Source organism: Pelecanus crispus, chromosome 3, assembly GCF_030463565.1.
Source record: "Pelecanus crispus isolate bPelCri1 chromosome 3, bPelCri1.pri, whole genome shotgun sequence".
In the NCBI taxonomy this organism is placed as follows: Eukaryota; Metazoa; Chordata; class Aves; order Pelecaniformes; family Pelecanidae; genus Pelecanus; species Pelecanus crispus.
Window position 1 is genome coordinate 29,261,963 of NC_134645.1, and position 22,293 is coordinate 29,284,255.

A 22,293-nucleotide genomic window follows, 5' to 3' on the forward strand; every position below is an offset into this window, starting at 1 on the left:
TCTGATATACTTTCCCATTTGTTTTTTTCTGCTTCTTTTGTCCTTGAGATCTGCTATTACTTCCCACAGCTATTGGGTTTGTGATTTATTGGTTTAATTATTATATTTTTATTTGGTTTTAGTATTTATAATGGGACGCAACTGACACTTTGAAATAGGAGCCACTTTTTCCCTTAAGGATTGCATGTGGTATTGGTCGCCTTGAGCACAACAGAAGATTGGAAATCTTCTTTGATACTTCTGGACACTTTTCTTCCACCTCTACTGAACGAAATGCTTTAGCACAAAAGCAATGATGGCAAAAAGCAAAGTTTAAACGTGTTAGTGGCTATCAAAACATGATATACAAGTACTTTGTAAATTAAGTTGTTGCATTTTATCTGTGGTCTTTTCCTAGGAAGCATAGGTGCAAACCCAAGCCATTTTCTTCACCTGGTGAGTATGAACAGTCTGTTAGGAAGGGAGGAAATTCTCCCGTTACGGACATGACCAGGAGATAACTGCCAGTAATATGAAATCTCAGGGCACAGCAAATTCTCTCAGATCCAAAATAAGAAATAGATGTGTGAAGAACAGCTATGGAGAAGTCCTAGCGATGGTAAATACCCATTTGCTAAAAGGCATCAAGTAGCTACCCAGAGGCAGCAAGGATTTTCCTGTATAAAAAATATAAAACCTAGGGTAAAAAAACCCCATAACCCAGGGAACAAACTCCCATCCGGGTGAGACTGACACTGGCAGTTGCGAATTGTGGAGAGTATTTGCTCTTCCAAGCCCAGATCTTTCCTACACGTGTTATCATCCCCTGCACACAGGTTTGCAGGACTGGCATCGCTCCCATCCCCTCTGCGATACTTTATCGGTGTGAATTCTCTTTTTTTTAAAAAAAAATACGAATGTTATTATTTACTACAAGTCTCTCAGGAAAGGACTGCAGTTCTTACCGCAGCCTAATGGATAAGAAAGGCTCCACTGTTTGTTCCACGCCAAACAGCGAAGAAAGAAGCCACTGGCTTAGGGGAAAAAAAAACCAAAAAAAATCACCTTTCAGACACTAGCTAAGATTGAATGGGCATTTGGCACCGAAAGCAAAATTTACCATTTTCTTGGGTCTAACTTTGGGCAGCCCAGAAACTGGAGTCAGATCAGCAACAAGAATTCGTGCAGCTAGAAACGGCTGGAATTAATTGCCTAGCGCCCCACCGACCACCACCAGCTCCCTCAGAACCACCTCTCTTGGCAGCGGGCATAGAGCAAAGGTTTTAAAGCTAAAAAAGCCTCCGCAAGGGCAAAGGCGCATCGCACACACGAGGAGGGGGCAGCCGCGATTGCCGCGACCCCGCTCCCCGGGCGTGCCCGGCGGGGGCGGCAGTCGCCCGGTGCGGCGGTGGGGAGCGGAGAGCCGGGGGGGGCGGGCAGGGTTGGGCAGGGCAAGGGAAGGCAGCGGAAGGCAGGGCAGGGCCGCCCCGCCCCGCCCCGCCCCGTCCCTCCCCCGGGCCGGGCGCGGCGGCACCCCGGGGGCGCGGACCGGCGGCGCCCCGGCCCGGCCCGGGCGGGCGGCGGCGGGGCCGGGGGAGCCTTCCCGCCGGGGATGCGGCTCCCCGGGGGCCGCGCCGCACGTCTCCCGCCCTCCGCCCGCCGTCGACCGGGCGCCGCGCGGAGCCTCCGCCTCCGCCTCCCCGCAGCGGTCTCCCCCGCGGCGGGGCCGCCGCCGCCGCCGCCCCGCATGGCCAGAGCCAGCCGGCCGGGGCGCGCCGGCGAGGCCGCGCCGCAGCAGCCCAGGGCCCCGGGGGCGCGGGGCGTCGGGCTGAGGGCGGGCGGGCGAGGCCGGCGGCCCCGGGGCGCCGCCGCCAGCCGGGCGGGCAGCCCCGCCGGGGGATGACTCAGAGCCGCGGCCCCTGCAGCGAAGCCGCCGCCGCCGCCGCCGCGCCGCGCCGCCCGCCCGGGGCCGCCCGCCGCCCGCCGCCGCGCCCGCCGCGCCGCGCACCGGATGATGCCCCCGCGGGGGGCGGCGGGCTCCTGCCGCCGGCGGCGCCTGGCGCCCCTCAACGAGGACAACGGGCGGTTCCTGCTGCTGGCCGCCCTCATCGCCGCGTACCTGAGCGCCGGCGCCACCGTCTTCTCGGCCCTCGAGAGCCCGTCGGAGGCGGCGGCGCAGCTCCGCTGGAACCGGACCCTCCACAACTTCAGCCGCATCTTCAACATCAGCCTGCCGGAGCTGCGCGCCTTCCTGCGGAGCTACGAGGCGGCCATGGCCGCGGGCATCCGCGTCGACGCCCTGCGGCCCCGCTGGGACTTCCCCGGCGCCTTCTACTTCGTGGGCACCGTCGTCTCCACCATAGGTGAGCGCCGCCCCGACGGCCCCGCGGCGGAGGCGCCCGCCCGGGGGGTGCCGCGGCCCCGGGGCGGTCGTTATAGCGACCAAAGTTTGGGGAGAGGCGCCGCCGCGTTGCTATGGCAACCGGGGGCCTTGCCGCCGGGGAAGGGGGGGCGGGGGGTCCGGGTCCCTGTCCCCCCGCCTCGCCCACCCCTTCCCCCCCCCCCCCCCGGCGGGGTCGCGGTCCCACCGCCCGCCCCGGGGCACGGAGCCGGGCACCCCGTCCCTCCCCGGCAAACTTTTGCAGCCGGCGGTGCGGGTGCGCGGTTGGGCTTCCAGCGGCCCGAAGGAGCGAGCGGGGGCCGGTCGCCCTCCGAGCAGCCCTGCTCGCCCCCCTGCCCGCGGCGGGATGCGTCGGAGGGCCGGATGGCTCCGTGCCGGCAGAGGCGGCGCGGGGGCTGGGAGGCAGCGGGCTACTGAAGGTGCTGAGCGGTAGCCAGGCTTCGGCGGTGCCGGACCGCTGAACTTGACACTGGTTTTAACTGCTGGCGAAGTTCAGGTGCGTACGTGGAGAAGGACGTAAGCCACACGAAGCCGCGCATCTTCTAGCTGTACCGTCATACACGTTCTCGGTACATCGCTGACTGCGGCTATTCATATGCCATAGGTGTTTAGGAAGAGCAGCGCTTGATGAGCAAATGGTGAGTTTGGGGCGGGGAGGAATTTGTTTTAGGCTAAAATGACCATTTTTTTTCCTCTAATTTTTTTTACTCTAAAAGCACCATTAAGAACTGGCGTGTGGGGGATTTACTTGAAGCAAAGCTGTGGCTGTCTGCTGCTCTCGGGAGTGTTGCTTGAGAAATCCTCTCCCTGCAGGCACGAGATCTTACCGATTTTCTCTCTCTGCCAGTTTTTAAGTTTAGTAGCAAGCCAATTGTCTTGGGGCTTCTGAGCATAAATGCTGTGCTTTCCCTTTATTAGAGAGGAAGAAACGCACAGCTCATTATTGCGCTTGCATTCATTAGGTTCGGAAGATGTTTTATCAATAGTGACTAATCTGTATAATAGAGTCGTGATGGTGACTACAGCAATGTTGTCAAGTATTGTTACTTTTTGCATGGAATAATTCAGTTAACTTTTCCTTTTCAAGTACATTCAATAGTCCAGTCATTAAAACACCACTTTAATTAAACGTTAGGCCGCCTTCATCACAAGAACGTGTATTTTTAAGAGATCATTATGACTGACCTGAATGGGTGGGGAAAAAAGTCAATATATTAACAAGCCCACTCTTTCCTTACACCTGCTGTAGCAAAGAGAGAAATCCTCAGGAGATGTGTAAACGCAGATCCATTCACTTCTCCGCCAACCCTGGCTTCTCCTCTCTGTGGTTATTGAAATGTAAAATGTTTCCTCTTCCTTCGCAAGCATTTGTTTGCATGCCCACTTCATCGCTCTGTCTGCAGTCATTTCTACCTGGGCAGAGGGAATGAGAAACTCAGCAGGGTTTGTTGGCAGTCTTGGCAGGTGTAAATGGCTGAACCAAGAAATGTGTTTCTCACATTCCTGTAGCGCAACCTAGGGCACCGCTCTCTCTTTATAGCAAAGAATGTCTACATCTCTCACATGTGAGATGGAGGCTGAGTATTGTTTTTCCTGAGCTACAACAGAAGCCAGATCCTGCCAAGCGTTCCCCTGAGTAGTACATTCTCTTGGCCTACTACCCGCTAGTGTTTCTGGATTACTTACAGTACTTGGGGTGAGTTCAGCGAGCCTGCTGTAGAGCAAGGTTTCGCTCTGACTGAGGAGGTGCAGCAGAAGGTGGCTCGAAGTGAAGCCGAGTTGTGCCTTTGGGCACAGCGAAGGCCACGGCAGAGCCGCTGTGCTGGGTGTGCTGAGCTGCACGGCCCCGGCAGGAGTAGTCTCTCCTGGAGTATCGGCATCCCGACGCTGTTGCAGCCCATCCTGGCAGAGCTTTTCCCAGCTACGTGTGCAGAGGAACTGCTGCCCCCACCTCGGCGCTTCTCCTTGCTCGCCTTTCAAGCTGCTGCAGCTTGTAGAGAGGCTGAACTTGGTGAGCTCAGCAGCTTCTCCATGGGCAAGGTTTCTTGCACCGCACAGTTGTACTCAGTTATTATTGGCGGCTAGCCAATTGGCAATTGGTTTGCCTAGCAAAAGCAAAAAAAAAAACCCAGCAAATTAACTAGTTGTCCTGCTAAAACCTAGAAGCTGTACTCATAATGAAACGTGCACAAGGCTTTCTCGCTCACAGTCACAGCATGGGAGAAACCAAATGGTAGACATTAAAATGTCACCTGGGGGAGCAGTTCCAGAGCCATTCTTTCACGGTCCCTTTGTTCCCTCCCAGCCAGCTCATTTTTTTACCTCCCTACCTGGAGTACCTTTGATTCCACTGTCGGCTCAAACACCGTATTATCCTGGTTCAGAGCAATTTCATTTGCCTTCGTGTCACAGTTCATTGTCAAGGAGAATGCTGTCTTTACTCGACCTTGCGAAGAGCTACCAGACATCTAGAGTCAAAACAGTTTGCCTTCCTCAACAGTTCATCAGTTACATGTGTCAAAGCAACTTTATTACTCCAGCTAAACACACTCCTATCCTAGCGACACATCGGAAAGCTTTCTTACTCACTGCTTAATAAACAGCAAGTAGACACCGTGCCTGTCAAGGCTACATTACCCACAGGTTACTCAGCCTCTTATCTGTAGAGGATTCCAACTTAGAGGAAGCTTGCTGGGTCTTTTCAAGTCCTCACTGCTCTCACTGGTTTTAATAAAACTACTAAATCTTCATATGTAGGCATCAAAATACAGTCAGCCGGGGACAGGGGTGCAAGTTTTCCTGGGGTTTGTGTAAGCTGAACAGAGGGAGGGAGACTCCAATTCTTCATCCTTCTGTGAGCACAAGGGTTAGGCACAGTCGGGCTTGGAGAAAACGGCTCCGTCCATCCTCCCTGAGCAGGGCCCTTGCAGAGCCGAGCGGCTCCCCTTCATTAGGTGCTTGTCTCCTGTACTTCCCTGGCTGCAGTACTGCATCTTCTCTAATTACACAGGGATGCAATCAGACCCTCTGGGTGAGAAACACGTTAGCGGGGTCTTTAAGAAACAGGAGAGAGAGTTAAAATGAAATGTTAAGTCTAATCTTAAAGCATTTTCCTGAAGAGCCCACAAAGTGAGTGGCTTACCATAAAGCACCCTCTTGATAGCACTCTGGGCATTCATTTTTTTATTATTGCATTGTCTGTGGTTGAATAATGAAATGTTGAGTCTATTTTTCATTAGACATATCCCAATTTTCAGAGCTATGTAAGAAAATTCTTTGGTCTAATTTCTGATTGCTTGCTGTCAGTCTACACCATTTATTCAGTCATTATTTTGCACTCCAAAAGGTATTTTCTCCTAGGCATTTATCATTTTTGTACTGATTTCTTTAAGGAGCAGCTAGGTGAAATTCATTCTGGATTCATTGGTCTAACTGGCAGTAGACTTTGTTTTTCAGTTGAGGTTTTTTTCCTTCCTTCCCCAAATACAAATCACAAATAGTTCCCAGCACTTTGTTAAAGACTGAAAGCAAAGCATAACTCAGACCAGATTTCTTCCTGGTGAAATGTTGCCGAGTACAGCATCATCAATCATAGCTTTCCCCATATTCTAGTAGCACAGATTCATTCTGCGTAGCGCATAAGGCAACTCTGGGATGCCTGAAGCTCTGGATTTCTGACTCAGTCCATGAGTCTAGACTCTGTATGCAGATGTTTTTCCTCTCTTAAATGTTAGAATAAACTTTAGGTACCTACATATTAAAACATATTGAGAGATTGACTTATTACTAAATTTGGATTTTAAGCTTCTTATGTTTAAGTACACATTTCAAAATCCTTTGGAAAATCAAGTGATACAATTGCTTCATAGAAATCCATACCAGGCACTAAAAAATGAGGTCAAAAGAAGTAGTTCAATACATAAAAGTGATTTTTCAATGTCATATTTTTAAAAAGTGCCCTTACTGTGGATGGATTGTTTTGGGATGGAGCATGTGTGGGTTATAGGTGCTTTGAGAAGGGAAGAAATCATGCAAAGATCTTCCCTCTGTACAGCTGTGCAAGGGTTACAGGTGTTTAGGGCACGGTGTATAGGTGGGAGTGGACTATTCATCCGTTCCTTATCCCTGAGGTATCCTGTTAAATGACTCAGAATTCGTGTGGACTGACAGCTCCACCCAAAAGGATGGGGCATGCTCTCTGCTGTTATCTCAAAGAGAGGAGGCACAGCCCTGCCCTGTGATGGGCTTTGAACCCACATGAAGAGAGGCCATATAATGAGAGATGTAGTGTTTGGTATTTTCTACCAGCTAACTAGCTCCTGGCAGCTGCGCTCTCCTTGTGTAGGACGTCAGCTGGGTTAGACCCCCTTCTTGCTGGGTCCTCTGTAGGGACCCAGCATACCCAGCACATCATTTCTGGTTGTGCTCCACAGCCTAGGCACCATAACCTCTCACTTCTAAAATCTCCCCTGGCTCTGCGTTGTAGTCTTTTGAGAAAATCTGGAGGTCCAGGTGTGCTGAAGGCAATAATTCAATGGAAGTGATGTGCAAAAGGCAGTCAGACAGCTCAGCAAGTGCATGGTCAGATGTTGGACTGCACTGCTAGGAGCCAGGGAGTGAGCCTGCCCAAGAGCAGGCACTTCACGTGGTAATTTGGCAAGAAATTCCACAAATAACCGAGTTGGTCTGAAGGGGAAAATATGTTTGACCTGTCGTCTTCATTGATATATTCCAGGGTATGAATTTGAGCTGCAGCTGGGGAAGGTTCTGGCTCTCTGCTCTCTGTGAATGCAATTTCACTGTCTATACAGCCAACGGAAACCAAAAGGTGACGGCCAAACCGGAGTGTGCACCTGATCAGCATCAGTGTTACGTGTTCTCAGGGCTCTGCAATTGTCTGAGCCTTGTACAGGCAGCTTTTGCAGAGGGTTCAAATTAGGGGGCAGTTGCCTCCAGAGTTGACCTTCTTGAAGTCAAAAAAAACCCCAAACAAAAAACAAACTAGAAAGCAGTTGGGAGAGCAAGCAGTGCTGCAGTGTCAGGTTATTTGTCTTTGCCAGCGTATACGCAGCCTGCAGCCAGCATGAGAGTGTGTTTCAGCTTGGTCTGCTGCGGGCAGACTTGATTCCTTAGGTGCGTGTGATGTTTTGATCGATGTGCTGGTGGATATCTGAAAGTTATTTTTTCACCCTGGTAGTCTTGATAAAGAACAGAGAGCAAGAGGCTCAGAGGTCAGCAAGTCAATGGTCAGCATATTTCTGTGGAGAGAAGTCATCCTACAGTGATTTTCCTCAGATGAAGACCTGGCACCATAGCAATGTTTTCTACCTGCTGTAGTTTCATGGGAGTATTAACTTCTTTGGGTCCCACTGATGGGGATTTCCTAAATGTGTGGGCGTAGGTTGGGTGCTCTGAGCAGGAAAGTAATCTAAATGCCAGCTTGCTTTCTTGTAGTTGAGAGCAACAACAGGGAGCTTTGCTTGGAGTACATCCATGTAATTACGCAGGTGACTTGAGGTGTTCCTGCTGAAGGGCCACTATGAAATAAATTTGTTGGATTTTTATTATAGAAGGTGTGAGGGGGGAACCCCAATACTTTACATAAAGCCCTTTTCGAAAGAAAAAAGTTTTCTGAAAATGTTATTTTAATCAATCTCGGTACTGCTTAGGGTTTACCTGCCCCTGTAGGGTTATGCCAGACCCAGAAACTGAAGCTATTACTGTGCTTCGGTCATCGAAACTGAGTGATTTCTGCAGAGCACATCAGCTCAGATTAGTTAATCTACAAGTTTTAGAGGTTTCCTAAATATTAAACCCCATCTATGAAACCCCATGTTTCAAAACACTAACATCAGTACAGTGGAGATCTATTTGTTGTTTTACAGCTGGAGACATTAAGCCAGGGGATGAACAAATTGCACTTCCTTTCACTGTGGGTCTGGACTTTGGGGTGCTCATCTGGAGCACTGAAACCTGGGGTCTCCAAACTGAATGTTGAGCACCACAGCATCTCAGAGCAGTCACCCAAAAAACAAAGCCCATCTGTAACATCACGGAATAAAGAATTCGCCTGGTATCACATGAGATACGGTCCTGCATCTCGGAAGTCAGGGGAAGTTTTGTATTGATTTACTGTGTGCTGGTTCAGATTGGAAACAAAGACAAGCTGGCGTTTGTAATCAAGGGTTCTCCATTTTTGCAGCCTTCAGGGTCCCTCTAGCACAGGTAATTGAAGGAACAATGTCTGCTTAGTGGGTACATAGCTCCTGCTTAGCACGACGTTCAGTTTGGTCTTCAGCAATATTCCTGCTGGGCAACAAATACCTGTATTTCGGTTCCCTATGCATTTACAAGAGCCCAGAGATGTGATTGCAAACCAAATGTTGGTGGGCCAAAATACCACTTTGACAGAACCTCCATCCACAGAGGTGACACGCTTGGCTCCAGCTAGTCGGTCTGTATTGCTAAGCAACCTCCCCATAAACCAGTTATTGTGCCTATAATAGCACTGAGAGATCATAATTACTGGGTTTATCAGCTTCCCTGTTTGCTGTGGGCTTGTAATTCCAAATCCTGCCTGAAACCCTACGGGCTGTGTTCCCATGGAGCCCAGCCAGTCCCTAGCCATTGTCGTCCCCCTTTGCTCTCCTGGGGATATTCCCCCTTTCCTTCTCTTGCAGCTTATCTAATGCTCCCCAGTCACCTGCCTTTCCCAGGCACTCTTAATTTCTGTTGCCTCCCTCCCGATTAGCATGCCCTCTTCTACGGATTATTTGTTTGCTTGATTAAATTTTGAATATTTGTTTCACGCCTTTGCAGTCTTTCAAGTTAATAACTACCAAAGAAGTCAAAAGTAAAGCTTTACAGTTTCTGCTCCTAATCACACCTGTCCATCTTCTCTAGTGTTAATCCTAGTATTGACCCTCATTTCTTTTTTCAGTCTAAATATTTCTCCCTTCTCTGATTGTCATCAATTTGACACAGATCATATACACTTCATAATTTTTTCTCACTTTTACTGATGGGTCATCATTGCAAGCATACCGTCTTGCTGTTCTGCGACCTTTAATTGCTCTTTATCATGGAGAGAAGAGGAAAACAATTATAGGATAGATTTGTTGGCAATTAACTTCATGTAACAATATCCACTCCTGGTGTTGTGCTGGAAAATACAATGTCATTTCTTTATTTTAGTGAATGCAGTATTACCTTATCTTTGCAGCTATTGAAGTCAATGAGAATTTTACTTCTTGGTGTAGTAGCATCAGGCTTAGAGCAACAGAAAACCAACATGGAATATTTCATCTGCAATTTTTAGTACAAAGACAGCCTGATATTACCGGAAACATAGCCTGTACTCAGGATCCATATGAGCCTTACTTACCTTTATCAAAAGAGTTTTCATAGTGTGTCAGCACCAAGTGCATATCTGAGTGCATTTTGGGAGAAGGTAGGTAAGGATAAAGATTAGGGTTCATGCTGGTGGACATTTGAAACGTGAAAGTCCTCCTGAGCACAATAAACCTTAGAAGTGATAATAAAACCTTTTGTGAATAAAAACACTTAAGTAACAAACAGAATCATAACCTAAGGGGCAATTGCATAGCAATCCAGACAAATCAAATATGTTTAATTTTGTATCTCCTCAATAGCCTGCTTCAGCTGAAGTCAATAGTAGACCAGTCTACAGAGCTTTAGGAAATCCCACCTTACTCGTTGTATTGGCATGCTAGGTTTAGAAAGCAAATGTAGGTCTGATGTTGCCAGCACTTACTGGTGCATGACATTACTGTAAGAAACACATCTCCGAGCTCAGTGCATCTGTTCAGGGCAATGGGTGGCACGCCTAGCTATAGACATCGGAAGGTTTCAATGCAATCTGCCTTGAATCAAACCAAGAGAAGCAGAATGAAAATTAAATCTAATTGCATGAGATGAAGCAAAGCATTAGCAGCCTTTTCAGGTATTTAAAGCTTTCAAGTGCAATAAGATGAGAAATTGAACGGCTTGATGTTGACATATGGGATTACTTATATGGGTGAGGCACTGCTATTGCTCGTGCTTAAAAATCCATAGTTAAGTGCTCCTTACTCATTGATGAAAAAAGTGATAATACCTTGATAACAAATATAGCCCCACAGTGATTCCTCAATGAACTTTAAACTTTCTGAGCTTGTACCACTGCAGCTTCTTCCCCTTTAAAAATGATGGGTCAAATGTTCACATTCATTCTCAAGTCTTAGGCAGGCAAATTTAATCAAAACAGAAACGGCAATTAGGAGAAATTTGCCCACATGAGAAATGGATGAGAAGCTAATTTAGTGAATGTCAGTTAAATGAAAACTGGATAGAATCCTTTTGGTTATCCATTATTGAATATTCTGTTATCTCTTTGCTCAGACTGAGTATTGTGCAAGCAATATATTTATCTCATGAGGATAAATAAAAAATACAGTGTCACTCATGCTCAACACGTGTGGAGTCGAGTCTGCTTTAAGCCTTTGATGATGGAAATGACTGCAGCATAAAGATCTTCAATCCAAAAGGTGATTTTAATGAGGAGTGGGGGAAAACTTGTGTAATAAAATCGTTTTTCCATTTACAAAAAACTGCTACTGGCAGAGCTGTGAGGACCAGGAAGATCTCAGATAAAATCAAAAGCTCAAAATAATCTTGATAAAGTGGCAAAGTTGTTCAGTATCATTAAATTTAAAAGTAGTCAAGGGAAATGCATACTAAGGAAGGAAGACTTAAATGCAGAAATAGAAAATGAGAAAACTGGTTAGTCAGCAGTCCTGTCACCCTATATTTCTATTACAGTTACTTAAAATTAGGTGTTTGTGCCTTTGTGAATGAATTAGAAGAGCTGCCTGAGCTAAAAGATACTTAAGAATTTGCTGCTTTTCTTTCAGCTGGAACTTTTTGAAATAAGGGACTCAGGAAGGCATATTTAAACCATTAAAAAACTGAGGTAGATTGGTCAGGTTTTTTTTGTTAAATCATAACTGTAGAAGTTTGCACAGAAATTCAGGAAAAAATGGCCAAATGGTGTAAAAGATTTTGCCCTATATGTTTAGGTCCTTTTTGTCCTTCAGGTCCATCTTTATAGGCTGACTCTTTGTCAGCTGAAACAGATATCAAGAAATAGATGTTCTCTGGATACCTGCACAAACACCAATGGCAGAAAAAAATGCTGCAAGTCTATTGTTTTATCCAGTCAAAAGATAAGCCAGTAGTTTAACCATTTGACAGCCTGTCCCATCTGTAAGGCTTAGAAAGCCCAGGAGCGACATCTTATTTTGTCAGACTTCTCATGTGGGGAAGTGTGACATACATCCAAGATCACTTGTGAAATTCAGATAATGGTATTTCTTAGCCTGAAAGGAGAAGTATCGTGACATGGACTGGCACTGGAGTGGCAGTACACGTGCAAGTATTCTTTCGAAGCCCATAGCGTTTCAAGAATATAACAAAATTTAGATGCCATTATTCTTTTCTCCTTGCAGTTAAAAAAAAAAAAATTTTGCACAACCTTGGGTCTACTCAGGCATCTGAAATGCGTCTGCAAGTTTCAATAAACAGCAAAAGCAGGTGTGAATGCTAATGTTCGAAACACTCAATTTGAAATGACAGGGCATAAGCTTTTTCTTGTTAGGGTGTTGCTTAGATACACAATTATCCACACAAAAACCATTCTCAAAAACATGGGAAAATAAGAGTGGAAGCAGCTTTAAAGGATGAAAAATTAAGATGGCAAGAGAAATCAACTTTTGAAATAACGTTCACCTGGAATCGTATCATCAGCTACATGAAGCCTGTAGGAAGGTCAGAGAAGGTGGCAGTGTATGTCTTCAGGTACTGGGCACATCCCAAGAGAGGGAAGGAATTGGCCACTCGTGGGGTCTGTGAGCTATGCCTTCATGTACGTCCCTGGTTACTGCGACAGACTTTCTGTATTTTATGGTTATCATGCTTCTGTTTTCTGCAGACTTTTGAAAATAGTTACTCTAAATTCAGAGAAGTTTCCTCTGTCTGATAGTGTCCCAGAAACCGCAGTGTTTTAGCTGAGGTTCGGCACTGCGGTAAGCAAAGGCAGATGCTTCTCCACGCAGCCTCGGATGCAAGCAAGGGTTTGATATGGTCCCAACGGCTGTTAAGGCAGGATTTTAAAGACCATTAGCCTCCAGTGCAAGGAAGTGTTTTTCCACAGTAATATAACTTAAACAACTGAGGAGCTTGTGGGCTGTATTTTTCCATTATTAACACCATCACCATTTCAGAAAAGATTATAGCAGAATGGTTTTCACCCAGCTGTTAGGATAAGGCAAGAAGACAAACCAAGGGTAGGACTCTGATCATCAGGTGTGGAGACAGCCACGAGAAGCAGGTCTGGACTAGCTTAGGTCAATTCACAAGGAGATAGGCTGCAACCAAAAGAAAGAGCATCCTGCTTTCATCCCCCTTTTCTGGAAGTTTTCCTTTGCGAGGTGGTTTAACACTAACTCTTATTGTTTCCATTTTAACAAGCTATTGGCGCACCCCAGCTGTGCCAAGGGGCAGAGTAACTGACAAAACAAGAGGGGGTTTAGTATCATCTTGCTTAAGACTTGCCCAAGAAAGGTAGCATAAAATGAAGAAAATAGTTTCAGTCTCGATTTTTATGACTGTAAACAAGAGTCTGGCCCCAAGAGTTTAGCAGAGAAAAAGACTGTATTATTCGTAAGAGCAATAAAACCTGAAGCACTGGAAGAAAGTTTATTTATGAAAAATATGTTAATGGAAGGAAGACTGTCATGCTGCAGGACACTTCCATCCCTTACAGTTGAGAGTCAGCAAGAATAATGCCAGCTTGTAGGTCCTGACTTTCTGTCTGGAGTTTGAATTCATACTCCTGATTTTCATATTTCTCTGAACTTCGTTCTCCATCGTTTCCTTTTAGGAGAGGGCCCCTGTCCCTCATTAGAAACTGTGTCCTGATACAATAGGATTAACCAGAAAACCCAAACATAAGCTTGCCAAAGATTTCCAGCCTCAAGCCCGTGACCTTCCCCATGTGTTCCCTCTTCAGGGGGGCTGCTCAGCAAGACTCGGGCCAGAGCTACTGTTTAGCTGGCGACGCTGGTGGCTTGGCACAAGTCAGTCCCCGTTTGCTTGTACAAGATGCATAGAGGAGCAGCCAGCCCCAGCCAGGGAACTGTAAAACTGATTTAGAGACACTTCTGCTTCTTCCTTGTCTTGGTTCTGCGCCAAAGCAGCTTGGCCAGACCAGATGATCAGCCTCCTTCCGTATTTATTGGGCTACATGTTTACAATAAGGGCATTTAGTAGTGAGCAAGGGTGGGTTTTTTTGGTTAGTCTTTGGTATGCACTGTCTTCTCATGCTGTACACAGAAAGGGCAACATGCAGTACAACTCAGAAAAAAAGCTTGCCTACTTCTGGTAAATGAATAGAGCAAGAGTAGTGCTGCTGCTAGTGAAGCTGAGGCCCCAGTGTGTCTCTTTTTAAGGGTCATTTATCACTCAAATTTACAAAAGTTAGGCCACTTAAGCTGATAAATGTGCCTGCCTCACTAGAAATGGAAGATCTTTCTTGCAAAACTCTACTAGAAGGTGTCAGCATAGAAAAACACACTTGGGAAACCTGCTGCGAGGAGGAGAAGGCAAACATACATGAGCAGCCAGGTTTTGAGGAGGTTATTCCTCTCTCCTTTCCTGGGGGATCTTACGGAGGTACCCCTAATGCCTTAGACCCCTGTCAAGGTGGTAACACTTGAGGTTTCTGAGAAGAAACCTCACCCTTAGTCCTCTCAGGGTCTGGCATATCTTCACTCTAAACACGTTGTTCTAGCTCTGTCACACAGGACACCTTCTCTGTAGGACCTGGGGTCCCCTCCTCACCTGCCTACTGATGTGGCCAGGTATCAGCCGCACACAGCAGCACCTCTGTGCAAGTATCCTGCATGCGGGATCAGGCTTCGTATTCCCGTCTTTAGGGGATTTCATGAAACAGAGGTTTCCTTTGCAGCTTCTTAGCCCCCAACTGGCTGTCCTGTCCCCTTCTATCAGAAGAGATCCTTCACCACCTTCTCCCCTCCAAAATTTCCTCTCCAGAGTACCAAAGTCCCCTCTTCAACCCAAGGATCACAGCCACCAGCACCTCTGGTTACCTCCACAGCCCCCTCCATCACACCGCTCCCCACTGCAGGTGCCTCCTGCCCCGTCCCCACAGGGCAGCCCCTCACAGCATCCTGCTGCTCTCCAGGGATGCCCATGGGAGCACAAGCCCCTTGCCCACGAGCAGAAATCACAGGTTGCCAGAGGAGCTGGGGAGTCCTGGCATCCCTGGCCTGCTGCCTCACAGTCCTGGGCACAAGGTGCTGCTGCCCAGCCCTGTCTCTCATGCTCAGCCGAATCACTTTTTGGCATAATTTTAGGTTTGTCTTTGTCATTCATCTCTACAGAAAAATATTGATACCTCTCGGTCTCTTTTTATACCCTTCACGTGCACTGATAACTATTAGCTTTACCTTTTAGTTATTTATTGTCATGGTTGCCAATTTAATATCTTTTTTTTTTTTCAAGGAAGCTTAGGTTATTTTAGGCTGACAATTCTATTAACTCTTTTAAAAAACAATGTACTTTAAAGAGGAATGAAAATGTGGCCATGACCTTTCAGGCTGCAGTTTAAATCACAGCTGGCAGAGAAATGCTGAGGGTGATTGATTCTGTTGTTCACTGATGTTCTGCGTAGCAGGATTTCGGAAAACCGATAACCTGATCACAGTTGCATATAAACAGAATAAAACTGGTACTGTGGAAAGCCTTTAATAATCGTCTGCAGCTCCTGGAAACTCCTTAATGTTCAATTAATCATCTCCTACCTCTGTTCTGCCAGCATGGCTCCTTTTGAGTAGCAGTTGTCTCAAACACCTGACTAATATTTCACTGGTGGAGATGTAACAAGGAGCAACAGCAGTGACCTGGATGGTTTTTAACTACATTTATCGAGTTCATCATGGTGCTCTTTCAGGTCGCAGAATTGACTGGGCATCTTTTCCCACAGTCTCTGGTGGATTGGGTGCATGTATGCACATTTCTATGTACCGAACAGTCAAAGGAGTTAGGGAACAAAAAAAAAAAGACCTGGTTTAGCCCACCCTGGTTCACAAAGCAAATTTACAGGACCTCTGACCCTCTATTTACTGTAGGCTTTGGGGAGAACAAGTCCATGTTAAAAGAATGTTATTAAAATTACAAAAAAGTTAGGAAATGCCAGAAACAGCCTGCTTATTCAGCTTGAAGTGGTGTATATATATTACCAAGGATGGATAGATAGATAGATAGATAGATTGACTGATTGATTGATTATGGGAGTCAGTCCTCAGTTGCATAGTTGCTCAGTATTTTCTTCATGGGATATCTGCTCTAGTACATGGGTCACCAAGGACTGCAAGCTTGTGTACGATAAAAGTTAGACCAGCCCTAAAAACTACAGTGGTATCTCATGTCTTCAGACTAAGCATAGGTCTAACTTAAAGCGTCTTAATGCACACAGTGCTGGACAGACCACTACTGTCCAGGAGCTCTGTTTCCAGATAGTAATCTAAATAAGATCAAATGTGATTGTACAGCACCTTTGATATTAAAGGCTCTGGCAATGGAAAAGTTCTAAAAAATTTACTGTTCGAGCACAGAGAGGGGTATTTTACTAAAGCAGGCTGACAAAGATTTTAAAGGGAAAGTAAGTTTTTCATTTGTAGTCTGAAAATGCAAAGCTGGGTGGAAGAACTGCCTCGTAGTATTCTCATTCCTTGGGTAAAAGCGCTGGATGCAGCAGAAGGTTTCCATCTGCGGTGGTTTTGTCGGCTCTGAGCTGTGACCCTGTATCCAAGGCAACAGTTTCTGGATGTTAGGTGGTAAGTTGCTATAGAATAAATGAGAGGTAGTTGTGAAATATACAGGTATGACTCTGTCAGGGGCAATAATGATGAAATGCTAACGGGTGGAAAAAGGGTTGAAGGGAACACCAGAATCCAAATACGGAATTTTAGTCTCAAAATTCAGAATATGATAATGTCTTCCTTGATGCAGTATACATGTTAGTCAATAAAGACCAGCCAAGACTATGGAAAGACATGAACTAAAGCAAGTGTGGAACAGACATGAAACAAAATTGGTTGCTCTTGGTTTATCTGCCTGTGTTCTGTAACCCACATCTCTTAGGGACCAGCCCTGTAAGAGCTTAGCCTTCATATTGCAAGAACTTCTTTCCCTCTAGAAGCAGCATTCTGGTTATTAGGGTTTTTTTGTTTATTTCTGAGAAATCATTGTTTAAAAAAGTAATATTCAACACTTTTAGTTTGTTTTGATTCCTTTAAATATAACTGCATTATTAAAAGGTGATAGAGCTGATGCTTCTCTCATGATCTACACTCTGGGATTTAAAACGATTGCTCGGTTGTGTTGACTTGCCATATGAGCCAAGTCCCATGGCAGAATGCCTCTATAAGAAAAGCTGAGGGCCTGGCTGAAAGCAGCAGGGACACACGGTGCCATGGTAAAGGCTGGAAGACTTTCTTGTGTTCAGTTTTCAAGATGACCAAAACTTTCCTCCATCTCTGGTTAAATATATCTTTACTGGAAAACTGTCAACCCCTTTAATCTCAAAGTATAATAAGACAAGGTAATCCCCAAACCGAGTGGCCTGAGGGAAGAGCTCACAGGTACTAAAGCCACTATTCCTTCTTGTTTTCTGGCACCTTCTCTTTTACCCATAAGAAAATGGGTAAAAGAAAAGAAAGGAGGAGCAATGGGAAGCGTATCACAAGACACGTAAATCTTCACAAGTTTGTCCAGTTGTACTAGCTCTTGAATCCATCACCAGCTTCAGTCAATTAAAAGTTCAGATGAGCAAAATAGTAACCACAAGACCTATTATGCAAGTCAGGATGAGGGACTCATTAATTGCCAGCACTTACCCATGAAAGGCTGCTGAAGGATAGCTGTTATCTGAGTGTTTTTATCAACTCAGCTCTACTAATTCTGTTTGGGGAGAAGTATCAAGCAGCTGAAATTAATGCTGCCATAGAGCTGGTATCTGAAGTGGGGGGTCAGAGTGGAGCAGAATTACCATGAGAGAGGTTGAAATACTGTGTCTGAGCCACAAAAAATCAACCCCAAGGTACCTGTGCAATATATGTCAGGGCCATGAAAAATGCACTGTTGTGCTGCTTTCCTTGTACTGTCTCAGAAGCACAGGCGGTTCTGGATGAATTCATTTCACCCAGGCGTCGTGATGTACTTAGCCTTGAGCAGGGGCTGAGCTCAGACGTGTTGTACAGAACACACCAGGACTAACCCCTCATGGTCCAGGTGGTGCCAAAGGGACAAACACAGCTAGTGAAGGAAGACCCTGTATGAAGAGTATATGAGTGCGCTTCTGTCTGCTAGCTGTTGACCTGAAGTTACTATGTCTGCCTGGTCTTACTTTTTTGCCTGATTTATGTAAGTCTTAGCACTCATTGCCGTGATGGGTCCTCTCACCTTGCATAGCTATATACTGAATTGTGGTAACAACATGCTTCAGAAAATCTTGATTAAACAAATTGCATCAAAAATATAAAATTCACCGCCTCTCATGAATGATCACCAGAAAATACTAAAAAGCTTCAGCACATTTACAACTTGATCCAAACTGTCACTATCTATCTTTTTTTTTTTTTTTTTAATTAATAAAGTGTCTAACCATATGTGTGACAATAAACCCATTTATTTTGATGGTGATGTTCACATGCTTGCTGTGAAGCACATGTTTAAATACTTTGCTGACAAGGCATGGGCAAACAGATGCCTTCTCCGTAACAAGCTGGCTGGGTATCCCTAGCTGGCAACTGCCACAGGATCCCCAGCTTCTTCTGGGGACCAGACACTAGCGGATATTCATCATCAAATGAGAAGGCTCCCGCGAGCAGCCAGCCCCACCCAGGTAACAGCTTCACCCCGCAGAGGAGGAGGAACTGAGAGGAGCTCCCCATTCCCCCGTGTTAAGCCTGGGACCCCAAGGCAGGCTTTGTAAGATTGCTCAAAGGTGGTCTTTTAGCAGACAAAATGGAGAGACTGTGGGTCCAGAAAACAGAATCTGATAACCCCTTTGGTAATTTTTTATTTTATGGTAGTACTGTGCAAGTTTTTCACTGTCTTCTACAGAAAAGACGGTTTCTACTGTGAAGGTGCTGATGGTACAGTACAGTCCAAATTGCTGTCACGCAGCTGTTTCCAAGCATGCCAAATCTGTTGTGAAATTAGGACCACCTCTTTCTTTGTGCACCTTAATGTAATTAAAAGATATTTCCAAGTTTACTTGTCACGAGCATTTACATTCTTTTATCAACAACTGCAAAATTCTGTATCAATGAAGTACAAAGGTTGCACAAATAAATTACCCAGAAAAATATAGCCATTACAAAAATAAATCGATAGATTTCAAGCAGCAATCTCAACTCATTATACATAGGGAATATTTTCCTGTTGCTGTTTAAAGGTCAGTCATGATAATAAACTGGATTTAATGATTTCATTATGCTCTATGCTAAAAGTAGCTCCTTTTTCTTTGCAAACTTTCATTGATGTGGTCTGATGTTGATATTTACCTCCCTGCATATGTTACTTGCTCAGCATTTTCGTAGAACAACAAGGTAAAGAAATTTCTGCATATGGATTTTTCACAAACCATTAATTTAGATTAGATCTGGTTATTTATTCATGGGACACAAGCAGTCACCTCAATCCCATCAGTATGCTTTTTGATTGAACCACCGAGCATTTTTACAGGGAAGGATGGCAGAACAAGGGCAATGCCTACAGAATTGAGTTTCAGAAGAATCTTCCTGATACAGTATGTGAAATATATGTAATACTTTTTCATAAAATAACTGGTATCAGCAAACAACATGGAGCAAACTTACTGTATTTATTTGCATGCAAATTTAAGATCACTTTTCCTGTTATTTAAGCATCTACAGCTACAAGGCATTACTGCTTATATGTAAAATTATGTGTATGTGTAATGTCAAAAGACAATTCTTGTAAAGAAAAGGTGAATTAATATTGCTGCTGGATCTTTCCAGAGTTTGTATACTCCAGTTTTTCTATTTAACTGTGCAGCAGTGTTTTCCCCTGCTGTAATTATCAGTCCACAAGATCCTAGTGCTCGAAGTCTGCCAGGCGGCTCTGCAGTGGGAGTATCTCACCGATGACGTAAAATGGGACTGTGGCTTTTCCTTCCTTCTGTGATTATATCAGGTAGACTAGTCGCAGTTGGGATTTGGTTAAGACTTTAAAGTGCTGTTATTTTTAAAATATTCCACCTTTGGGAGGTGGGTTTTTTTTTTCTGTTATACAATCTGAAACCTTCCAGCTTCTCAGTGGGAGTGGTATTATCAACCCTCAATAACAATAGTGTTATGCTGGGTTACAACTTGTCAATAGAGAGCTTAAACTTTCCATCAGGCCGCACTGTCTCACGGGCGTGGGAGCAGGGAAATGGCCTCTTCACCTCGTCTCACCTCGAGATGGTTTAGGCTCAGGAATGCTTCTACCTGCATTTATAGAGTAGTGTTTCTCTGTTAATATCATCTTTCATCTCTGCGAGGGTGTTTTGCTCTCTTTTGAGTTTTGGTCATCTTGCTGAACTTTTTGGTGCCTTCTTCATTCTTTACAAAACTCGGTTTCCTGCTCGCCTAAGCTGACTTAGAGGTAGCATTCCTTCTTTTGTCCAGTGAGATGGGACCTTTGTAAATTATTTACATCCTGAGCTTACGCATGAAAAAAACATGTCATTAATGTTACTCATTTGTCTCCACACCTTAGGTTTTGGGATGACCACACCAGCAACCGTGGCTGGAAAAGTATTCCTCATAATCTATGGCCTTTTTGGGTGTGCCGGGACTATCCTTTTCTTCAACCTCTTCTTGGAGCGCATTATCTCTCTCCTGGCTTTTATTATGAAGGCGTGCCATGAGAGACAGCTGCGAAGAAGTGGTCTCCTACCTCCCAACTTCCGAAGGGGGCCAGCTATGACAGGGGTGGGCGGCCTCGTTGGGTGGAAGCCATCCGTTTACCATGTGATGCTGATTCTGGGAATTTTTGCTATTACCCTTTCCTGCTGCGCCTCCGCAATGTACACAGCAGTGGAAGGATGGAACTACGTTGACTCCTTGTACTATTGCTTTGTCACCTTCAGCACCATCGGCTTTGGAGATTTGGTAAGCAGCCAAAATGCTGCGTACCAAAATCAGGGATTATACAGATTTGGAAACTTCATATTTATATTAATGGGGGTATGTTGCATATACTCTCTTTTTAATGTCATCTCAATTGTAATCAAGCAAATTTTGAACTGGGTGTTGAAAAAATTCGAATGCAGATGTTGCCCAAAGTGCCATAAATCAAGTACTCGCCTCGGACGTCGCAACGCCATCACCCCAGGAGCCCGCCTACGTCGACATAACATCTCAATGGACGCTGATGGACAGTACGACAGCGACACTGAGGGGAGGAGGCTCTCTGGAGAGATGATCTCCATGAGGGACCTCACGGCATCGAATAAAGTCTCCCTGGCCATTTTGCAAAAGCAGTTGTCTGAGACAGCCAATGGCTACCCAAGGAACGTTTGTATCAATACGAGACAAAATGGTTTCTCTGCAGGGGTGGGTGCTCTAGCCATCATGAACAACCGCTTGGCAGAAACAAGTGATTCTAGGTAGAGTTTTTGAAATTCCTTTTCTTTCTTTAATAAAAATGAAATGGTGATTAGGGTGGCATTATCACTGTAAACTACTGGAAAGTTTTAAATTCACAGACAACGTTGGTATTCATTGGGCGTTCAGCATTTTAGTTTCTGGGGTTTTATAAGTATTCTCTTAATATGCAGTGAGATCTTTACCGTAATGTTATAGTTTTCCCCAAAGGGGTTTTTTGGAAGAGACTTGGACGTCTTCGATGCAGAATTTGATGCAATTATAGAAGAATGGTGTGCATGGTTACAATGGTGTCAAAACCAACATGTTCTTCAGAACATAGCCTGAACCCAAACTCTGGGTAAAATGCATAAAATGTGCAAGTTCAGCTCCAGATTCAAACTTGGGGTTGATAGGGTTTGGCTAAACCAGTATCTCACCATTTGTTGAAGTCTGGATCTGGCCCTGAACTTTGTGCTCCATGCTCTTCAGCAATTCCTCATAGCTGGCCTGTATATAACATACACGTAAGTGACTGCAGTTACACCATCTTTAGGGTGACTGTGCTTCACTTGAATAATCCTACTGACTTCAGTGGTAGAGGATCAAATGGGCTGAATTCCCCTGACTGTAGAAGTTGGGGTTTAGCCAGTCTTGTCTGAAACACTACCTGCTACCTAACTCTTTAAAAGTCAGGGTATTATCAAGAACCGTGTTAAGATGTGCAAAACTCGTTCTACCTGCTCTATTACTGAAAACAGGCAATTGTCAATTTTGGTACCGACTTCATTTAATGCAAGAGAAGCCAGTATGCACCTCTGGTGTCAAACATTTGCATCACCACTGAAATGCTTATTTCATTACTTTCACATGAAAATAAGTAGCTAAAATGAATGTAGGCTCTCTGTTGTCCTAAATTTGCATCTTTTACTTTTGCAATATTGCTGCAGAAATTCATGCAAATGATTTCTTTGCAGTTCTTTGGGGGCCCCAATCCTGTACTTGGTTCCCACAAATTAATTTTGAAGGTTATACAGAAGAGTGTTGCTTTGGAGCTCCCTCAGAAGCTGGCTTCCCCCAAAATGCTGGTACTAAGTCATAAATTGGCCTAAAGCTGTTGCTACTGTCTTAAGTCATATTTAACCTGTGCTAGCCCAAACCACTGAAGAACCAGAA

General features: G+C 45.3%; 1 protein-coding gene across 1 annotated transcript; it reads left to right on the forward strand.

Annotated features, from left to right (window-relative positions):
* The first annotated feature begins 1,990 nt into the window (after positions 1–1,990).
* Positions 1,991–21,144, forward strand: KCNK12 (potassium two pore domain channel subfamily K member 12). The gene is made up of 2 exons (XM_075708219.1): positions 1,991–2,342; positions 20,249–21,144. The coding sequence occupies exons 1-2, from the start codon at positions 1,991–1,993 to the stop codon at positions 21,142–21,144; spliced, it is 1,248 nt and encodes a 415-aa protein (XP_075564334.1).
* Positions 21,145–22,293: the final 1,149 nt, after the last annotated feature.